This window comes from Prionailurus viverrinus, chromosome C2 (genome assembly GCF_022837055.1).
Source record: "Prionailurus viverrinus isolate Anna chromosome C2, UM_Priviv_1.0, whole genome shotgun sequence".
NCBI classification, from domain to species: domain Eukaryota; kingdom Metazoa; phylum Chordata; class Mammalia; order Carnivora; family Felidae; genus Prionailurus; species Prionailurus viverrinus.
Window position 1 is genome coordinate 20,762,123 of NC_062569.1, and position 19,544 is coordinate 20,781,666.

Genomic DNA, 19,544 nt, shown 5'->3' on the forward strand with positions numbered 1-19,544 from the left:
GCCTAACCAACTGAGCCATCCGGGTGCCCCATCTCTATTTTTTTAATAAATTCTTTTGTTTGTTTTCAGATTCTTTAGAGGTTTCTATATGTAAGAGCCTGCCATCTTTGAACTGAAATAGTTTTACTTTTGCCTTTCCAGTGTAGATAGATACCTTTTTTTTTCCTGCTTAATAGTCCTGGCTAGAACTTTCAGTGCTGTGTTGAGTAGCAATGGCCAGAAGGACATCCCTGTCTTGTTCCTAATCTATTTTTTTAATGTTTATTTATTTTTGAGACAGAGAGAGAAAGAGCATGAATGGGGGAGGGGCATAGAGAGAGGGAGACACAGAATCGGAAGCCATCAGCCCAGAGCCTGACGCTGGGCTCGAACTCCCGAACCGTGAGATCGTGAACTGAGCCGAAGTCGGACGCTCAACCGACTGAGCCACCCAGGCGCCCCGTTCCTAATCTAAAATAAGGGGGAAGCTTTCACTTGGACAGTGGCTTTTACTTGGGATGAAATAGGAAGCCATTCTGGTAGTTTGAGAATAATGTGATCTAACCCCTATTTTAAAAGTATATCTTTGTCTTTTTTGATTTTTTTTAAATGATTACAATTTTTAAAACTAAAGCTATAAACCTTAGTAAATATGATAAGTAGGTATTAAAAATCTGACATGGTTCATTAAACTTAAGCATTTTTGTGTAGTAATATTACTCTATTACTTAATACATATGTCTCTTCTAAGTACTATAAAATTAGTTGAAAATTAAATGTATAATGTGTTCAAGTCATACACTCGTCTTAGCTATCTATCTACCTATCACTGTGAGTCTGCAATGCCCTATTATGCAATTTTTTAATACTCCTTTCTTGATAATCAAAGATAATATTTTCTACTAGATAGCAACAAGAAGCCCTAAAAAAATCTTGGCACTATTTGAAAACTAAAAGCACTTAAAAATGTAGGGTATCACTATTATCTTGCATCTTTTAAATGTTCTTTATCACACATTTGTTTAATTTTGTAATTATTTAGTTTGCCTTTGAGAGAGTGCAGTCACATCTGATGGCTGATTCATGTAACAGTAATGGCATTTAGAATAAGAACCTATAAAACTAGACAGCTAGGTTGTTGGACTTACTAGAGAGAACCACTCTATATCAGGCAAAGTTTAAACGAGCAAAAAATAATGAGACATAAAAGTAGTTGAAGAAGCAGTCTTTATCTCATTTTGCATGGTGCATTATCTGTCATCTTGGGTATATTGTATAACATACATCTTCAAAAATCAGCTGTAGACTTCTTTGGCATTTACCATTCATTTGCGTTTCTGTGGTATTCACATCAGAATTCATAAGTCTTCATATTTGGTGGCACCTTTTCCATTAGCATCTCAGAAATCTTCACAGAAAATTGCTTTCAATAGAAATGGAGCATTTGTGATGATGTGAACTCCAAAGATCGAAAGAGAATAATTTCATCCAAATGCTATGGATTGGTCCATCATATTGGTCCACCTGGACTGACGGATAAAAATACCCTTAAAGAGGAGAAACTCACGAAAGTTTTCTTCCTATAAAATCTGTAATTTAGAAGAGCAAATAAGACACAGATCTCTCTTGCCCTTTTCTCTTGCTTCTTTTCTCTCTAGTTCTATCTTGCAAAAAACAGTTAATAAGCAAATACAAATAATTTCTATCTCATTCACATCTATTCAACTTAAGTTACTTAAACTTCCAGTCTGAGGAAACATTTATTAACCCAGACTGACAAGTCAGGCAGAGGAGAGACTTGTATTGGCTTTGGAATTCTACATTGAGGGTTAAGTACAGTGGAATTTTTCTGATGTGTTAAGTAAAAGCAAATGACTACTGAAATTATGGCTTAGCAATGCTAAAAAAGGAATATATCACACATGGAATGAAAATAAAGTTGTGTGAAAATAAAATACATCATTTTTTAACATCTAGGTGTTTTTCAAAGAATTCCCCTAGATACAGGGCACCTGGGTGACTCAGTTGGTTAAGCGTCCAACTTCGGCTTAGGTCATGATCTCATGATTCGTGAGTTCGAGCCCCATGTCGGGCTCTGTGCTGACAGCTCAGAGCCTGGAGCCTGTTTCTGATTCTTTGTCTCCCTCTCTCTTTGCCTCACCACTGCTTACCCTCTGTCTCTCTCTGTCTCTCAAAAATGAATAAACATTTTAAAAAAATTAAAAAAAAGAATTCCCCTAGATTCTTACAGTTATCTTTGCACTTAAATTACCCAGGTAAATTTATTTTGTGCTTCACTTTTGGTAAAAAAAAAAAAAGCATTATATTTTTGCGAAGCTACGCCTAAGCTTCAGTGGTATCTAGATGAGCTAATAAGAACCAAATGATTTCACAGAACTAGATCATACAACTCAATTCTATTAGCTAACCTGCCCAACCCTTGGTCACTTCTTTTTTTCTTTTTTCCAGCCAACCTGGAAAGTTTTCAACTTTCTTTCTCTTGCAATGTCCTGAATTCTAGAGGCACAGCTTACAGGAACAAATTGAAGTCTCAAAGGGAGAAATACATACATACATGTGTTATCTTATTTAGTTAGGTATTTTATTTTGAATGGTGTAAGGAATGGGCGAGTTGGGCAAAAGAGGAGGCAAGAAAGGAGCTCGAACCCCACCCTGGTGCTTGCCTCCATCTTTCCTGCAGTGTGATCCTGCATAAAGCTTGAGGTCTCTAGACACACAGCTATCATCTCTTCCTTTGCCTCTTCTCCCCTTTACTGGGAGGCACAGATAGTGCCCATGAGTACTCTTTCCTCAATAAACCATGACAGTGCTGTCCAGGAGGCAAAAGCCTCTGTCCTAAAAATAACCTGACAAGGTCACCACCTTATCTGCCTGCCGGGGTCTTAAGCCATGTCCTTAAATACCCGAGAGCTGTTTCTTCTCACCCAAGTTGCCTTCTGGCTCTGACTTCTCTCCTCAGCCTTGTGAAGTGGCTGTCGACTTGGCTGTGATCTTGACTGGTTGGCAACAGGCTTCCCAGTGCCAGCCTTGAAGGAGGTCTCTGCCTTGCACACTCCCCATCCACTCAGACTTTTGACTTGACACATTCCAGCCCTGGACTGTTAGCGTTCTTGGCCCGGCTTCCTCCCTGAGCGAGAAGAGTTGGCCAGTAAGGATGTGAACAAAACTCGTCACATGCCACAGGAAGGCTTTTTTCCCATTTCTAGAGAAACAACCTTAAAAGAACCGAATGTTGATTTAAAACAGGCTTACAGAACACAGATACATGGAAAAGAAAATCTTCTGTCCCATGAAAATAATTTTTAAAAAGCGATCTGTAGAGCAAAGTGGTTTGCTCTAAGTGCTGGCTTTAAATTTGAATGGTCATGGTTGAGTTTTGGTAAAAGGAATAGAAATAGTGCTTGTTAAAACAGCCAAACAAATATTTATCCTGAGTAAAATCATGACTCTTTTCTAAGTCTTAGATTAAAAGTTATATTTTAAAAATTACTTTATCTAACTTAATGATGAAATTCCAGAACTTCTATTCGTATCAAATGGTCTCTAATACGGTGTTCTGATTTGACTCATGAAATGAGATCATCTCATTCAAATGCCATCATCCTTTGAGAGGTCAGGTCGCATGGGATAGATTTCTATCCTTTTGTAGCTATAAAAATATTTAGCATGCTACGGTCTCAGAATGGCCAGTACTGACTGTCAGAGATAATATGAATTTACTTTGAAATTAATCATTAGCATATATTTTATTAACACAGCTCCACTTTAAAAATAGATTTATCTTAAAGTATTGAATGAAATCTTTGTTGGTAGAGCTAAGCAAGAAGTCTCTTTTTTCCCTGAGTATACACTGAAAACAAATAATTGGACTTAGAGCTGTTTAAAGAATGCCAAAGTAACTGGTCTCTTAAGTAAGCCCTAAGGAAAATCAAAATTGGTGTTCTGCATCATTTAGACAAAGGAGACTGACTTTTTTCTTTTAATGTTTCAGTTAGTGTTTTGCTGAAATAGTAATACAATTACAATGAATGTATTCTCAAAAACAAAAAGAAAGTATGGTAATTTTTTGTGCAAGAAGCAGTCTGCGGTAGCTTGGAATTTTTGGAGCAGTATGATAGCTTATGGGAATATTTGGAGAGTTACTTTTATACCTGGAATTTCATGAAAATCTGGCTTCTGTGGTTTCTGTAGATTAAAAGAGATTCTTCCCATCTTAGAAAAAGGTCTGTTGGCTTTGCTGAAGAAGAGAGGCATTTGCTCCAGAATTTTATTATTTTCCAGGCAGTTCAATTAATTTTTCAGCAGCCAACCTTTCAGTAAATGAGTAGGATTCTCATTTCTCTTGGTCTATTTTGATGTGCACGCTTCCCTAATTTTTATGTTCCTCCTCCCAACTCTTAAAAATCGTCTCGGCTGAAGTATATTAATATTACAAGGAAGCAACTACTTTGAGAAGAGAAATTCTGTCAGAAAGTGACTGTATTATATGATGACCTCCCTCTTGTTCTGCTTCCAGCAGAGGGGAAAATAATAATAAATTGCTGTTTCGGGTGAAATGACTGGTAGTTTGAGTCTTGAGACAACATAGTGTGCATGGGATGCATAGGAGTTGTGAAAAAGTTCTCATTACAATACATTGTATATATGTGTGTATATATATAATATATACTATACAATATACAATATGTATACAGTATATTATATATATATATATATAATATTATTTCTTGGTATTTTTAAAGATCTCCTCACTTTCTGTATTTCTCTCATCTTTGCCAACTATTTTCCATAATCTGTCCAGTAGAACTTACTCCCTAAAAACACCTTTCCCCGTCTCTCGAAATTTGAAAGAAAAAAAATCCTTTACTCTAAATGTTGAGTGGGGCATGTGACATCATGACAGCTTTCTGGTGATTAAAACATCATCCGCATAGACATGTGTAATCCATGAAACACTAACATTGTAATGAAAACTGCTAAGTAACTTACACATGCAATAAACTGCCCAAGCATAGATAGTATAATGTCCTAAATTATGTCCACAGTAAATATTTTATCAGTATGCCAACCATTATGAGAGCTTGTTTTCTTATCTTTAGGACAGCAATATGGTACAAAACACAAAAAACAACAAAGACAAAAACTAAGCCCCCCAAAAAACTGTAGAGCTAACTGACCATTATTACTTCCATTATTATTATTATTATTATTATTATTATTATTACATGGGCCACCTAACAGGATTCCACAGCAAGGATTCATATCCTAAGTGACTTGGCAGAACTATCTCCATGTTCTCAGTTCTCTACACAATCTACATTCAATAGTCAGAAGGCATGCTTTCTCTCACTTTGTGTTCACTTTCAGTTAGTAACACATCTCAAGACTCACCATTTATCATGTCATAGTTTTTAATGGTTAGCTATCATGGAAGGACACAAGGCAAATCCTTACTTGTAACCTAAAGCACCTGGCCAGAAGGAAGACTGTTGCTATGTACATTAAACAGACCAAGTACCAAAGGCAGTTGCTGAAAAATCATGCGTTGACTTTTTGCCAGATATCAAATCGAGTTTTTCGATACACAGACTTTCTCGCTGATGAATTGGGAACTGCTACTGTGGCCTGCATACCTTTCCCTCTGGTAGTTCTTGGAACAGGGGAACTATCATTCATAGATTTGGAAAGATTTTTTTTTCTTATTCTTTTAGAAGTCAGAAAAGGCAGCTTCCTAATCTAGTGGCATCCAAGTCGCTTAAAATAGCTCTGAAATACACTGATTTTTATTTAGTCTTCTCCTTTTATTCCCTTCTGGAAAATTTATCAGAGTTCACAAATTCTGACAAAATGCCCCCCCTTCTTCTTGGTGCTTTGCAATTCATTTACAGTGGCCAGACCCACTCGATTAACACTGCAAAGTCCTAGAGTCCTACCTTCTAATTAGCTTAGTTTTAAATTAATTTGCTTTAGATCAATCTGTGTTTGGAAGGGATGAAGCATATATCCTGTGAACAGTATAGGAAGAGAATTCCCTTGGAAATGTACAGACCGTAAGTTAGAGAGACAAGACTATATTCTTACAGAAGAGCCCCTGCTTTAACTACTAAATGGAAGGTTAATTAAGCCCCAAAGTTATTTTTCTGTTTCAAGGATCTGAATGTTTCTCCATCCTCTCTCATTTGTTGTCACATATATCTTTTTTAAAAAAATATATCTTTCAATAGAAATGCTCATTGCTTGCTTAGTTGTGTCTAAAATACATTTTTTAAGAGTTGTTTCCTAATTTATCCCAAATTCCCTGATAGGGTGACCAACGTGACCTGACCTGCAGGGACCTTTCCCTGTGTTAATACTGGCAGTTCCTTCTCAGGAACTCCCTTAGTCACAGGCCAAACGGGACAGTGTTGGCTCTATCCCTCATTTACCCTGTTTACATCAGTGACTTTTGACTTCAGTGACATTCGAGCTCCAAAGCTGAGTTAACCTAATTGACAGATCTGTCAGTGGTGGTTCCTGACATTCTGGCCTCAGACCAGCAGCAGCAACAACACCTGGGCACTTATTAGAAATGCAAATACTCAGAGTCCAACCCAGACCTAGGAATCGTAAACTCTAGGGGCAAGAACCAACAAAGTTTTATCAAAACTTCCAGGTGATTCTGATATAGAATACATTTTTCCAACCACTAGTGTCCAGGGAGAGGAATATTTTGGATTCACAAGTTTCTAACATCTTGGTTTCATCATTGTTGGATGTTCTGAGAGCCAAAAGACAATAGAGAAAATAGAGCGAAAGAAGCAGCGTTTTAAAAGTGATAAAATGAAACTGATTGAGGATGAACACTTAAGTTAGCAGGTCAGAGTTTTGTTATTTATACGTCTATGCCAGTTTTCATCTGGTATTTTATGGAAGCTCTTAACTTTTGAAAGAAAGGCAAACGTCTAACAGAACAAAGTTACTGACAGCAGCCTCTATATTTATCAATTATAAAATATCCAGCAAGTTTGGGGTGCCTGGGTGGCTCATTTGGTTAAGCATCAGACTTCGGCTCAGGTCATGATCTCGCGGTTTGTGGGTTCGAGCCCCGCGTCGGGCTCTGTGCTCACGGCTCAGAGCCTGGAGCCTGCTTCAGATTCTGTGTCTCCTCCTCTCTCCGTCCTTCCCATGCTTATGCTCTGTCCCTCTCTGTCTCTCAATAATAAATAAACATTAAAAAAGAAATTTTTAAAAATTACAAAAAAAATATCTAGCAAGCTGTTTCTAGTTGTGTTATAAGGTAAGTATAGGAGTAGGTAATATAATCCCCACTGACTTTTAGAAACGAATGCTCCAACATTATAAGACATTGGTACAAATTGCTGAGATGGCTTATCAACCAAGAACATCTCTGGGATATTAAGTTGTGAACCCTTACACGTAGCGGACAAGACACGCCAAGGTTTCCTCTCCAGAATGAGCCCCTTCTTGTGGACTTGAAAGAAAGGAATGAAGGAAAATTGTCTGGTAAAGGAAAAAAAAAAGACCAACTCTAATCAGCTATCTTTACTTCAAGTAGAGACCTTGTCTTCTGAGGGAGACTCTAAGTCAAGCCATTGGAACAGTCTCTGAACCCTTGTGGAAAGGAGCAGTGTCTGGGGGCACAGCCACCACGTCCCTAGAGAACCTTGCAAAACTGGCAGCCCATAGCCGAGATAGAACACAGGGAAGATTTGGGCCCACACAGGATTTTGTATGCACACACACACACACACACACACACACACACACAAGCACACAGTTGCTAACATGTAAAATTTGGAAATTTGCAAATTTTACATGAAACTTTGTGGCTTTTAACATAATAGTCAAAGCATCTGGTAAAGCTGGACGTGTGTTTCTAAAATGACAGGAACTGGCTACACTGGTACAATGAACTACCCCTTTTCTGGAGAGCTGCCTGCTCCCCAGTTTACCACAGCTGCTAATACTATCATCGTCCATTGCCCTGCCTCACTCATCTACATCTTCTGTCTTCCCTGGGGGTGGGGGTATATGTGAGTGTGACTGCTGCGTAGGTGTTTTTTTTTTAATGTTTATTTGTTTTTGAGAGAGAAAGACAGATGTGCAAGTGGGGAGGGGCAGAGAGAGAGGGAGACACAGAATTGGAGGCAGGCTCCAGGCTCTGAGCTGTCAGCCCAGAGCCTGACATGGGGCTCAAACTCACGAACCACGAGATCATGACCTGAGCCAAAGCGGACGCTCAGCCGACTGAGCCACCCGGGCGCCCCTGACTGCTGCCTAGTTTTATGCCTGTTTTTACTTGGTGAGATCCCAGTTCAAATAAGAGAGGCCCATATTTGAGGTCAAAGACATTTTGGAGAGGGGAGGTTTGAAGATGTGAGTAGTTTTCAGCTTTGGTTGGCCAACTGCTCCATCCTGCCTCCTCTCAGGGGGCTGGACAGTCCCTGCCGAGCCCGCTGAGCTTCAGGGGCTGCTGGTGTCCCTCCTGCTTGGCCTCATCCTCCTGCCCTCCCCCTTCTCATTAACTGCACTTGTAGTTGCCTGGCCTAAGTCAGCCCCCCTCGCCGTGGTCCTAGTCACCACTCCTTTCTGAGGGCTTCTGCAGCTATATGCTAACCTGGCAACCTGAATCTCTAGCTTCTGACTCCAAAATTCTAATCAGTGATAGGAATAACCTAAATTTCTGATAAATTATCCTATGAAAGTTAATCTAAAATTACCCTCTCAAATCATAGATGCTCCTGAAAAACAGCCAGTCCCAATGAAACTAATTGGTCCTGGCTTCAAGAGGCAAATCTGAAAGCTCAATCACCTATTTTGTTTTTAAAATAGGCTCTGTCTCAAATGCGTTTCATCAGAATAATTTATGTTCTAATCTGCATGTGGTATACATGGCAAAGTGAGTTCAACAGATCATCATTATCGGTGTATGAATCTACTCCTAATGTAATTGCCTCAGACAGATCATAGATTGGACAGCTTTGGGAAGCATCTCAGAAGTTGCAGTTTGATATTTTTGCTTTGTGAGCATGGGAAATGCTGTAAAGGTAGAAAGAATCAGTCACCCAATCCCTTAGGACGTTAAGAGTTTCATTGAGCTCACTGTACAACAGAATATACCACTTGGTTTAAAAAGTATGGAGGACACTTGGGTGGCTCAGTTGGTTCAGTGTCTGACTCTTGATCTCTGCTCAGGCTGTCATCTCATGGTTCCTGGGATCGAGCCCTGTGTTGGGCTGTGCACTGACAGTGTGGAGCCTGCTTCGGATTCTCTCTCTCTCTCTCTCTCTCTCTCTCTGCCCCTCCCCCACTCGCTTGCACACTCTTGCTCTCTCTCTCTCAAAATAAATAAATAAACATTTTTAAAAGTACAAGGAATCTCTTTTTGGGGCATGGCCTCTACACCATTGGAGGCACTATAAAATCAAAATTTGAAGTACAACTTATTTTCTAGTGACATTTCTTTGTGCTCACCTTCCTCAAAGAGAGAAACTCCAGGGGCACCTGGGTGGCTCAGTCCGTTTAGTGTCCCATTTAGGCTCAGGTCATGATCTCACAATTCATGAGTTCAAGCCCCACATCAGGCTCTCTGCTGTCAGCACAGAGTCTGCTTTGGATCCTCTGTCTCCTTCTCTGCCCCTGCACCACTAACACTCTCCTCCTTTCTCTCTCTTTCCCTCTCCCTCATCATATTAGTGCAAATTCATTCTTTAGCGTACAAATTATATCATGTTTATTTCTCCACCTCCAGTGAGTAGCACAGAGTCTGACATATGAGGGCTCATTCCGGCCCACCCCAAAGTTTCAGGGCTAAGACAAGAGTGTGGATAAAGACCATATGTCCTACATGGAAATACTGACAACTTCCACCTCAAGCTTACCTAGCAGCCCAATGATCTTACCCTCGTGACCTGGAGGCTAAGGTAATTCTGAGCCCTACCAAGTAGTAACACGGATCTATAGGGACAGAGCAAAAGCTGTTCCCAAGCCAGGACCTTTGGATGGTGGCTAGATCCACCCAAATCAGGTCGCCTGCTGGGGAGGTAACACTTTCTTCCCACCCTCATTTTGTAAACTCAGGATTTCCAGGCAGTTTGAAGCCCTTCCTATACCATCATAGCAGAGGGGAAGAGGGGAGGGAGGAAATTTGTGGGGGAGGGACTTTCCTCAGGTGATTTGATAGAGCCACATATGAACGAAATAACGTTTTTTTTCTGGTTTCCAGATACAAGCTTTGGTCTCCTGCCACCTCTCAGTGCACATAGATGTATATGCACACACACACAGATACAGACACACAGACACAGACACACACACACACACACACACACACACACACACACACACAGTCGTGAGATCTTAGTCTACACAGGCCACCGAGGCAGCCATTGCAGCCCTCACTTCCCTTTCCTATAATTCCCACTTGCTCAATTGGCTACCAGACACTCTAAAAACTTTTTTACAAGATCAGTGCATTAAAAAAATAGGCTTTTGTTTCAGTAGCTCATGATATGTGGAGCCCTCAAAACTACAGTGCCCAGTGCCCAGGTCATTGCCGCCTGGGTCTAACAGTGTGCTCAATAAATGTTAGTTAAATTAAATTAAATTAAATCCATAGGAAAGAAACTGCCAGTAGTAATTTCTAAAAACTTGTGATTTTTTTTTTTTTTGTCAGGAGGCACCTTTTTTGTACTTTGGAATGTCAGCATATTTAAGAGGAAGCAGCTGTTCTCACTTGTTAGCAAGCCCGGGTGAGACTTAAATTCACACGAGGAGGAAGGACATAAATTGTATATAATTCTCAGTCTTTAATCTGCGGGAAAACATGATGAGCATCTTTGGATCATAATACTAATTCCTGTTACCTGCAAGGAAACTTAAGTGACTCAGCTGTGGTTGTCCGACTTGGGTTATGAGGTCTGTGTCTAGGAGAATAAATTTCTTACCCAGGCCATGAAACTTGGCTGCTCTATTTTATTACCTAGAATTCAAGTAGTTGTTATCTTCTGGAATCTTTTCTTGTACAAGGATGAGGGCCACAAATGGTCCACTCTGAATACTGACAAGTTTTCTTTCATTCTCAACTAAAGCCCCATTCCACCAAGTATCAGCAATCTGTTTTGATGCCAAAGCCAAATACTGATTGTTGCAGTAATGAATATTTGCTACAGGGCACTGGCAGAAAACATGCACAGAAATGCAAACCCAAACCATCTCAAACGTTTTTCTTCCCACTGAACAGCACCCATTATTTTCGACTCCTTGTCACATATATTGTTCTTAGAGGGCCATTGGTTGAAGAGTGCAAAGAAATCTGAGTCCACCTTTGGGAAACATTAGGAAAAGTGAATCATTATTCCCGTTTCTCATCTTTTGGAAAGAAAAGACAAGAAAAGAAAAGAAAGAAGGATTGGGGAGGGAGGAAAGATGGAAGGAAGGAAAGGAGGAAGGAAGGAAGGAAGGAAGGAAGGAAGGAAGGAAGGAAGGAAGAGAAAGAAAGAAAGAAAGAAAGAAAGAAAGAAAGAAAGAAAGAAAGAAAGAAAAGAAAAGAAAGAAAGACATGGAGTGGGAGGGAGGAAGGAAGGGATGGAGGGAGAAAAGGAAGGATTGTAACAAGGAAGAGCTGTACTTTACCATTTTGCACAAGAGATTATTTGAGAGCTGTAAATTATTCTTTTCTCCCCTGCTTCCAGATGTATTCCAGTAACTTAATACTTGAGCTTAAGTGGATGATTGAATATATGTGATTGACTCTAGTTCTGGCCATGTTTAGTTTCTTTTAAAGTCAAATTTTTAAGATGCTATCTACAGACATGCAAAATAAATCATGACCAATTTGAACTAGCTGAAGAGGATGTAGTCAGTTCTTTCATTAAAAAAATCAAAATTTTAGCATAAAAAAAAATAGAAGAGCTTGTGCTTCTAAGCCATACTGTCTGAGTTCAAATCATTGCGCCACACCTGGGAGCTCCGGCTTTGGGCAAATCCATATCTCAATTCCTTCTCACGATGGGGATAGAAATGGTATGCCCCTCTTAGGTTTTTATGAGAATTGAATGAATTCATACTGGTAAATGCTTTAAAAGTGATTCAGTAAACATTAGCTGTAATTGTTGTTCATTCATTCATTCGTTCGTTCATTGTTTTCTTTTCATAAATATTTGAGTGTCTTTTTTGTGACAAGTATAAGTGTAAGGATATAGCAATGCTGATTAAAGATTTCACTTTATTATTATTTCAGCTTATCACGAGGTGTCTCATAAAACCTTTAGTACGTGATGGTTAGTACGTGATGGATATTTATTGGTCTTGTGGATTAGTATATACAGAACCTAGCACAAAAAAGCTGCTTCATAAATGTTGATGGCATGAAGTTTGAATATGTGAGTCATTGCAATACAGGATACCAAGCACTTAATTTAGAATTGGGATATGCAATGTCAAGTCCCAGTGTCTACCTTAAAGCACTATGTAACCTTGAGAAATTTACTGAAAAATTTTACTCTGAAAACCAAGAAAACTATACTATGAAACCACGAAGATATCCTTTAATTATGATTCTACAAAGTAACTGAAATGATGCACTATTTTTTGACTGGTTATGATTCTATTTTTCTTCAATTTAATGAACTTGAAATTTTAGAATAGTCTTAGATTTACAGAAAAGGTATAAGAATATTGTGGAGGGTTTCTGTATATACTGCATCCAGTTGCCCTTACTGTTAACATCTCACATTATTATAGAGCATTTGTCATAACTAATGAACCAATACTGATACATTATATTAATTAGAGTCCCAGTTTCGTTCACATTTCCTAAGTGTTTACCTAATGTCCTTTTGTATCACCCTCCCCCCTGCCACACACACACAGGATCCCTACCAGGGTATGATGTTGTAATTAGTCATCGTGTCTCCTTAGACTCATCTAGATTTGACAGTTTCTCAGACTTCCCTTGTTTTGATGAGCTTAACAGTTTTGAGGACCATTAATCATGAATTTCATAAATTGTCCTTAAATTTATGTTTGTTTAATGCTTTTCCCATGTTCAGACAGGGGTTGTGAGTTTGGGGGAGGAAAATCTTAGAGGTAATTCTTCTCACATCTTATCAAAGGTATGTGCTATTAACATGAACACCCATTTAAGATTTGCCTCTTATGAGTGGATAAGGATTATTATAATTGGTAATTTAATGTACCATATTAAAATCTCTTTGCTAGGTGTAATTTTCTAGGCAATGTATAACATAGGTGATTATCTTCTAATATGGCATAATCTTGCAGCACCTGGGTGGCTCAGTCAGTTAAGCAGCTGACTTCATCTCAGGTCATGATCTCATGGCTCGTGAGTTCAAGCCCCGAATCGCGCTCTCTGCTGTCAGCTCAAAGCCTGCTTCGGATCCTCTGTCACCCCCTCTCTCTGCCCCTCCTGGGCTTGTGCTCGCCCTGTCTCAAAAATACATAAACATTAAAAAAATTTTTAATGCCATATTAATGGCATAATCTTAAAATATAATTACTTTACTTTTTTATGAAAAAAATCCCCTCACCACTGATAAATGAAAAGTAACTGAAAAACTCATGTCTTATTATAAATTAATAGTAATCCTACCTATGGACATAACATTTATATAACATTTAATGTTAACATAACCACATAACATTTATATATTCAATTCAAAATGAAAAATATAACTATTTGTATTTCTTTCAAATTACTTGCCAAATGGAGAAAATAACAGATTCGTACTCAGCCATGAGGTCTTAAAAGACCAGAGTAGAGGTTCCAGAAGTTAGGCATTTTGATACTAATTCCCCTAAACCTAGCTCATGCAAAGGACCTGCCTTAAGAAATGTTAATACTTCATTAAGCCCTAGGCATAGAGAATCTGGCAGTTCTAATCTTGGGCATCCTTGGTCTAAATGTACGTTATCCTCTGAGGTTAGAAAACGACTAATGTAGCTGTCACAGGGATTAGGAGATCCATGGTTTTGTTTACTCTGTACTTAAGAATTTCAGTGTAAATAGGGAAGCTGGTTTAGGACTACTATGATCGATGCTATGCAGTTTTCAGATCAAGAAATCAGCATTGTCAATCCAGAGGAGATGGTGTATTACTCGGGACATCTTTACTTAGAATTAAATGAAATAAATGTCCATAGTGTCACGCTCTGCCTCTACACGTAGCCACACAAAGTTTAAATGTATCTATATTTACGGTTGTCACTCCCCATGAGAGCGGATCCTAAGAATAATTTAGCAGTTTTAGCCTACTGCCATTTGTGGCCTTAGTATGAAGAATCACAGTCTTGGGCAAGAATATCATCCACAACATCTTTTTTTTCTTTTTTAAATCCCTGATTTTTTCAGTCTATAAACACTTTGCCTTGACTCACCATATTCTATTTGTGTGACCTTGGGAAATTTTCTTAACTTCTGGAATTTCCTCAAGTTTGTGTGAAGCATGCATGAAATCATGTATCTAAAACATTTAGCAAATTAACTGGTCATTTGTTATTTATTCACAGACACATATGCATATGCTTTCAAATAGTCATTTCTGGTTTGTTGGGAGCAATGAAAAGCTACTAGACTGTCTTAAAGTGGTCATTCCATTTTGTGCCATATCTAGGTTCTCAGAAATATTTTCTAGCTGTTAACTGATGTTTTAACACTGGTACCTCAATAGATAAGCAAAAACCAATCAGGAAATAGACTTGTCCGTGTTCAAGGGAATGAATGTATTCTGGTGGCAAAACTTGGTGTTCGAGTAATTTTATTTATTTTTCCCTAATCGTGAGAAACTGATGAGCAGTTTGACTTTTTTTTATATGGTTGGGGATATTCTTTAAAAAGGAGGCTTCCTTGATGATCTCAGAAGCTAAATAAGTGATTAAACACTTTTGAAGTATCAGGCAAAGGAAATAAGATCCAGATGAATTGTTTTATACAACAGCCCTCAACAAGAGCCTATTTCTCTTCTTCTTTTTTTTTTTTAACATTTATTTATTTTTGAGAGACATAAAGAGAGCATGAGCAGGGGAGGGGGAGAGAGAGAGAGAGAGAGAGAGACAGACAGACAGACAGACAGACAGACAGAATCTGAAGCAGGCTCTAGGCTTCCAGCTGTCAGCACAGAGCATGATGCAGGGCTCAAACCCACGAACCACGAGATCATGACCTAAACCAAAGTTGGACACTTAACCAACTGAGCCACCCAGGCACCCCATCTCTTCTTATTGACTAGTGTTTCTGATGCCATATTTGGGAAAGAAGCCATAACCAATCTCACCTAAATCCCCACCTGTATATCTGGATCAAAGGAAATACCCAGGTTAAAAGGAATTTTGTAACTGCAATCAACTCTTGATAGTGTGACCTAACCAGCATTTTTGAGGACAACACTTCATTGCAGGCAGACCACTGTCCCTTATAACCATGCCTGATCCATTTATTATGAACTTTTCAGTGTGGCATTAGTGACCACAGCAGTATCTGGAATGAGAAACAGTTCCAAGAGCAGCTGTAGCTAGGGAGACAGCCTGGGAATATTTTGAATAGAGGTTAAGAACCAGCCAGCTGGGAGGCTGAGTAAAGAGTGTGAAAGACGAAAGGATACGAACATAGAGCTTCTTTGCAATTTGCTATTGGATATGGCAAACACTGCTAATTATAATTGGTAATTGTTGGTGTATACCTAAGTGAAGTCAGGATAAAGTAGTTTTCCTTCAGAAGTTGACCTCTCCAGATTTAGAATCAGACTTCAGAGCCAGATGGGTTGTATGGTTCCAGTATACCAACACTTTCATGGTCATCTGACTCTCAAAATGATGAGGTGACATTAACATGGTGTGATCAGCCTGTGAGTTTCTTGTACAGAGGCCGCTGATGTTTGAATACTATGTCACAGACTCCCTGAACACAGCCTGGTACAGAGCATGCATTTAATCAATACGCCAGACTAGAATTCCTCTTGTTTATATGTTGATGATCCCTGTACCTGGTGTTGAATATACAACTCTTTGTAAATAGGGCAATGGTTTTCTAAATTGTTGATCTGAACAGAGCAATATGTCGTCAGGATTCCACTTTTTCTCTTTTTTTGCACAAGTATATACAAAAGGATCGGTACTTGTATTTACTTAAAGAGATAAATGTAGAAGGAAAATAGACTAGTCAAGAAAAATAAAAATATCTTAAAAGTGTTTATCCTCTATTTTGTCAAAAATCCTCTGTGTAGAAATATACATATGCAAAGTACAATATACTGTAAAGATGATTTTATTAAGGCCATATGGTAACAAGAGAAATCTGTGGGTATGTTTATTTGCCCCACAGGAAAAAATATTAAGTGTATTTGGGCATATTTTTAAGAATTATCTGTGCCTTTGATATCAATATATGCAATTACATGTGGCCGTCTATGCAAATATCTTCATGAGATGATTGACCCATACCACAGTCGCCAAGCAGCAATTGCTGATTGCTCTTATCATTATTAGCGGAACGTAATGTTAGTGATACATTTCCAAATAGGGAAAGATAATACCACTGTTTTGTCCTCTTTTTTCTATGCTATTTGGAATGCAGACAGTACCACAGGGACACCAGCAATATCAACGACAACTGTGGAAATTCGCAAAAGCAGTGTTATGACAACTGAGATCACCTCCAAAGTGGAAAAAAGCCCCACAACAGCCACTGGCAATAGCTCATGTCCTTCCACGGAGACTGAGGAAGAAAAGGCAAAACGGCTTCTTTACTGTTCGCTATGCAAGGTTGCTGTCAACTCTGCCTCACAGCTGGAGGCACACAACAGTGGTGAGATGAAGCGATTTCTTTTCTGTCTCAACAGTTCTTCAATTATCTTCCTCTGAATGGGTTAGATCTTTTGCAGCAGGGGACAAAGGGTTGGCGGAAAACTGGCAATTATTACATGGAATTCATTAACTGTTACAAAATAAAAATGACATGCAAAGTGTCATTTACATGGGAGCAAGAGAGGACTTCCAGGGCTCCTGTGCCTCGATGTGTATGTGTTTGTGTTTATGAATGTGTGTGTGTGTGTGTGTGTGTGTGTGTGTGTGTGTGTTATTAAACATTAGGAGATAAAGTAAAATATTCTAAAGTCTAAGATTTGCATTTATTTGATTTCTAAATCGCTATACACTCCCACGCATTTGCTTCTAAATGAAGTTGGCTGACATTTTTATCGGTAGTTACAAAATTTGGTTCCATAACTCCATGTGATTTTAGGTGAAACCTTGCTGTTATGGTCTTAATGACAAATAATATTATTTGGGCTAAATCTGTATCACCTGGACACTTTACCGTAAAGGGTTTATTATGGGCAACCGTTGAGGTATGTTCTCCACATGTGATATTTTATTTACTCTTTGTGGCAACCTAAACATACTATTCTTGCTATTTGACTGAAGCTCAGGTGAGGCACATGACCAATTAAGCGACTAAGCCATGACGTAAACTTAGGTCTCTCCAACTTAAACACTAAACTTGAACATATCATAACAGGGATGAAATGTTTCCCCAGTATATTTCAATTCCATCCATCTGTTCTGTATTATATCTATAGAAAGATAATGTATAGATATTATATCATACCAAAACCTATCTATCTAGATAAATACATACAGGGAGAGTATATCTCTATCTATGTATCTATCAATAAAATCTAGATGATATCATATATAGATATATAGATATAGATAATTGTATATATATCCTGCCTAAGATTTAAGTCAGCCCTTTGGCCCAAGATTAGATTTTCTCTCAAAGACTGTGTTCATTGCCGGGACCCTGTCAGCAATTACAGTAAAAACAGAATCATTTGTAAATGATACCCTGGGTTAATGTTGCAGCTATATGTTCACTGTCATTGGCCACTGTGCTGCATAGTAATATCCAAGTATTGACTTCAGTGTTCTGAGGGAGTAATTGCAGGTGGAGAGCAATTCCTTCAGTTCGTATCTTCCTCCTGCACGCAACATTAGTTGCCGTCCGGGAGTTCATGGGTTCAGGGCCTGAGAACACAGAAAAAGATCTGGCCCCAAGTCAGAATCTATATACCATGCAGACATGCCTCGAGTTTTACTCATGCAAATACATTATTCAGGGATGCAGGGTAGTTGGGAGAGCGAAAACATCGTTGGAGGTCCAGTTATTTCTCAAGAATTCGTGATCCTTCTGCATAGTGACAGAGAAACACATTCATTTGGGGGCGGGGGGATCAACTCTGACAGATAAACAAAACCATACCCTTTGAGGCTGGCGATAATTTATCAAGAATTTGGGCATCCTTCTTGAATTCTTATCAGAAACATCTGATTAAGAAGCAAAGAGTAATTAGTTATTTCATGATACCACACCAGGTCAGCACTTTTCATATTCCAATTCTATGATGCTCATCTCTGCTTTGTGTTGTCAGAAATAGCCCATGAGCTTTAAATACATACTCACCCATGCCATTATATCTATCTATCTATCTATCTATCTATATATCTATATATATATGTATATAGATATATTTCTTATATCTAGGAATTCTGATTTATTATATATCCAAGCCTAGAAGCTATAGTATTGGGGAAAAGAAAAAAAAGGAAACACAAAATCCTCACAAGTGTTGTGCAGGCAGAGCTTAAGGTAGTAAATGTGGTTGTCACCTCTATTATGAGTCCCTTTATAGGGATGTCCCCTCCAACCCTTTGTCCTAGTCGGGAGACTATCCCCATTCCCCCTAAGCTTAGGTTTCTCTAGCCCTGCATTTCCCTTCCTACCTCAGAGATCTTTCTCTCAGGTCCAGGCCCTTCTTGGAGGCCTCACACTAGACGTGCACGAGCCAGCTGTGCCAGAACTGGAGATGGCAAAGGAAAGCAGGTGGACAAGTAGATGTGTCTAACCCCCTTTGTGCGCCATTTTTGATCTCCAGATTCAGCTCTCTTATTTGTAACGGAAGCAGTGTCGAGAGGCTCCCTGTGTCCAGGACATTCAATAAATGTAGATGATGAATGCAGTCCTTCCCATATTCATACAACTGCCCCTCATCCACTGGTTCCAGCATCTTTCCCTTCGAACCCCATGTGGGGAAACCCATGGGGGGTGGGGAGATAGAAGGAGACGGGCTTACCCGTATGATCACTCGCCTGTCAGGAAAAGGAGTAGTTGTTGTAGGATCCATCATAGGGTTAGTGTGTGTTTTAGTTTGGGTTCCGTTAGAAGCAGACTCGGAGACCAGGATTTGAGAGCAGATAGTTTTCAGGAGAGGCCAAGGGAACAGGTTAGGAAGCGAGAAAAGGTAACAGGGCAGGAAGGCAGCCAGTACAGTGCCCGTCACTAGGCAGTTACCAACGTGGGCAACTGACACTCGCCAGACAAAACCATGACACCCCACGGCTCACACTGTGTTTCGCTGCTTTAAACATAAAAACTTCCAGCAGTCACATAAAATGACAGAATTGAAGCAACCCAAATTCTGTCACTTCATTTTCACAATCATGGTGGTGTCGTCATTCATTTATAAAAA

General features: G+C 39.1%; 1 protein-coding gene across 6 annotated transcripts in view; it reads left to right on the plus strand.

Moving 5' to 3' along the window:
- ZNF385D (zinc finger protein 385D) overlaps window positions 1-19,544 on the plus strand; it is a 679,366-nt gene that overhangs the window by 651,678 nt on the left and 8,144 nt on the right. For all 6 annotated transcript variants that reach the window (XM_047876493.1, XM_047876492.1, XM_047876491.1 and 3 more), the window contains one exon: window positions 16,592-16,822. In XM_047876493.1, the coding sequence (XP_047732449.1) occupies window positions 16,592-16,822 (231 nt within the window). The remainder of the gene's footprint in view (window positions 1-16,591; window positions 16,823-19,544) is intronic.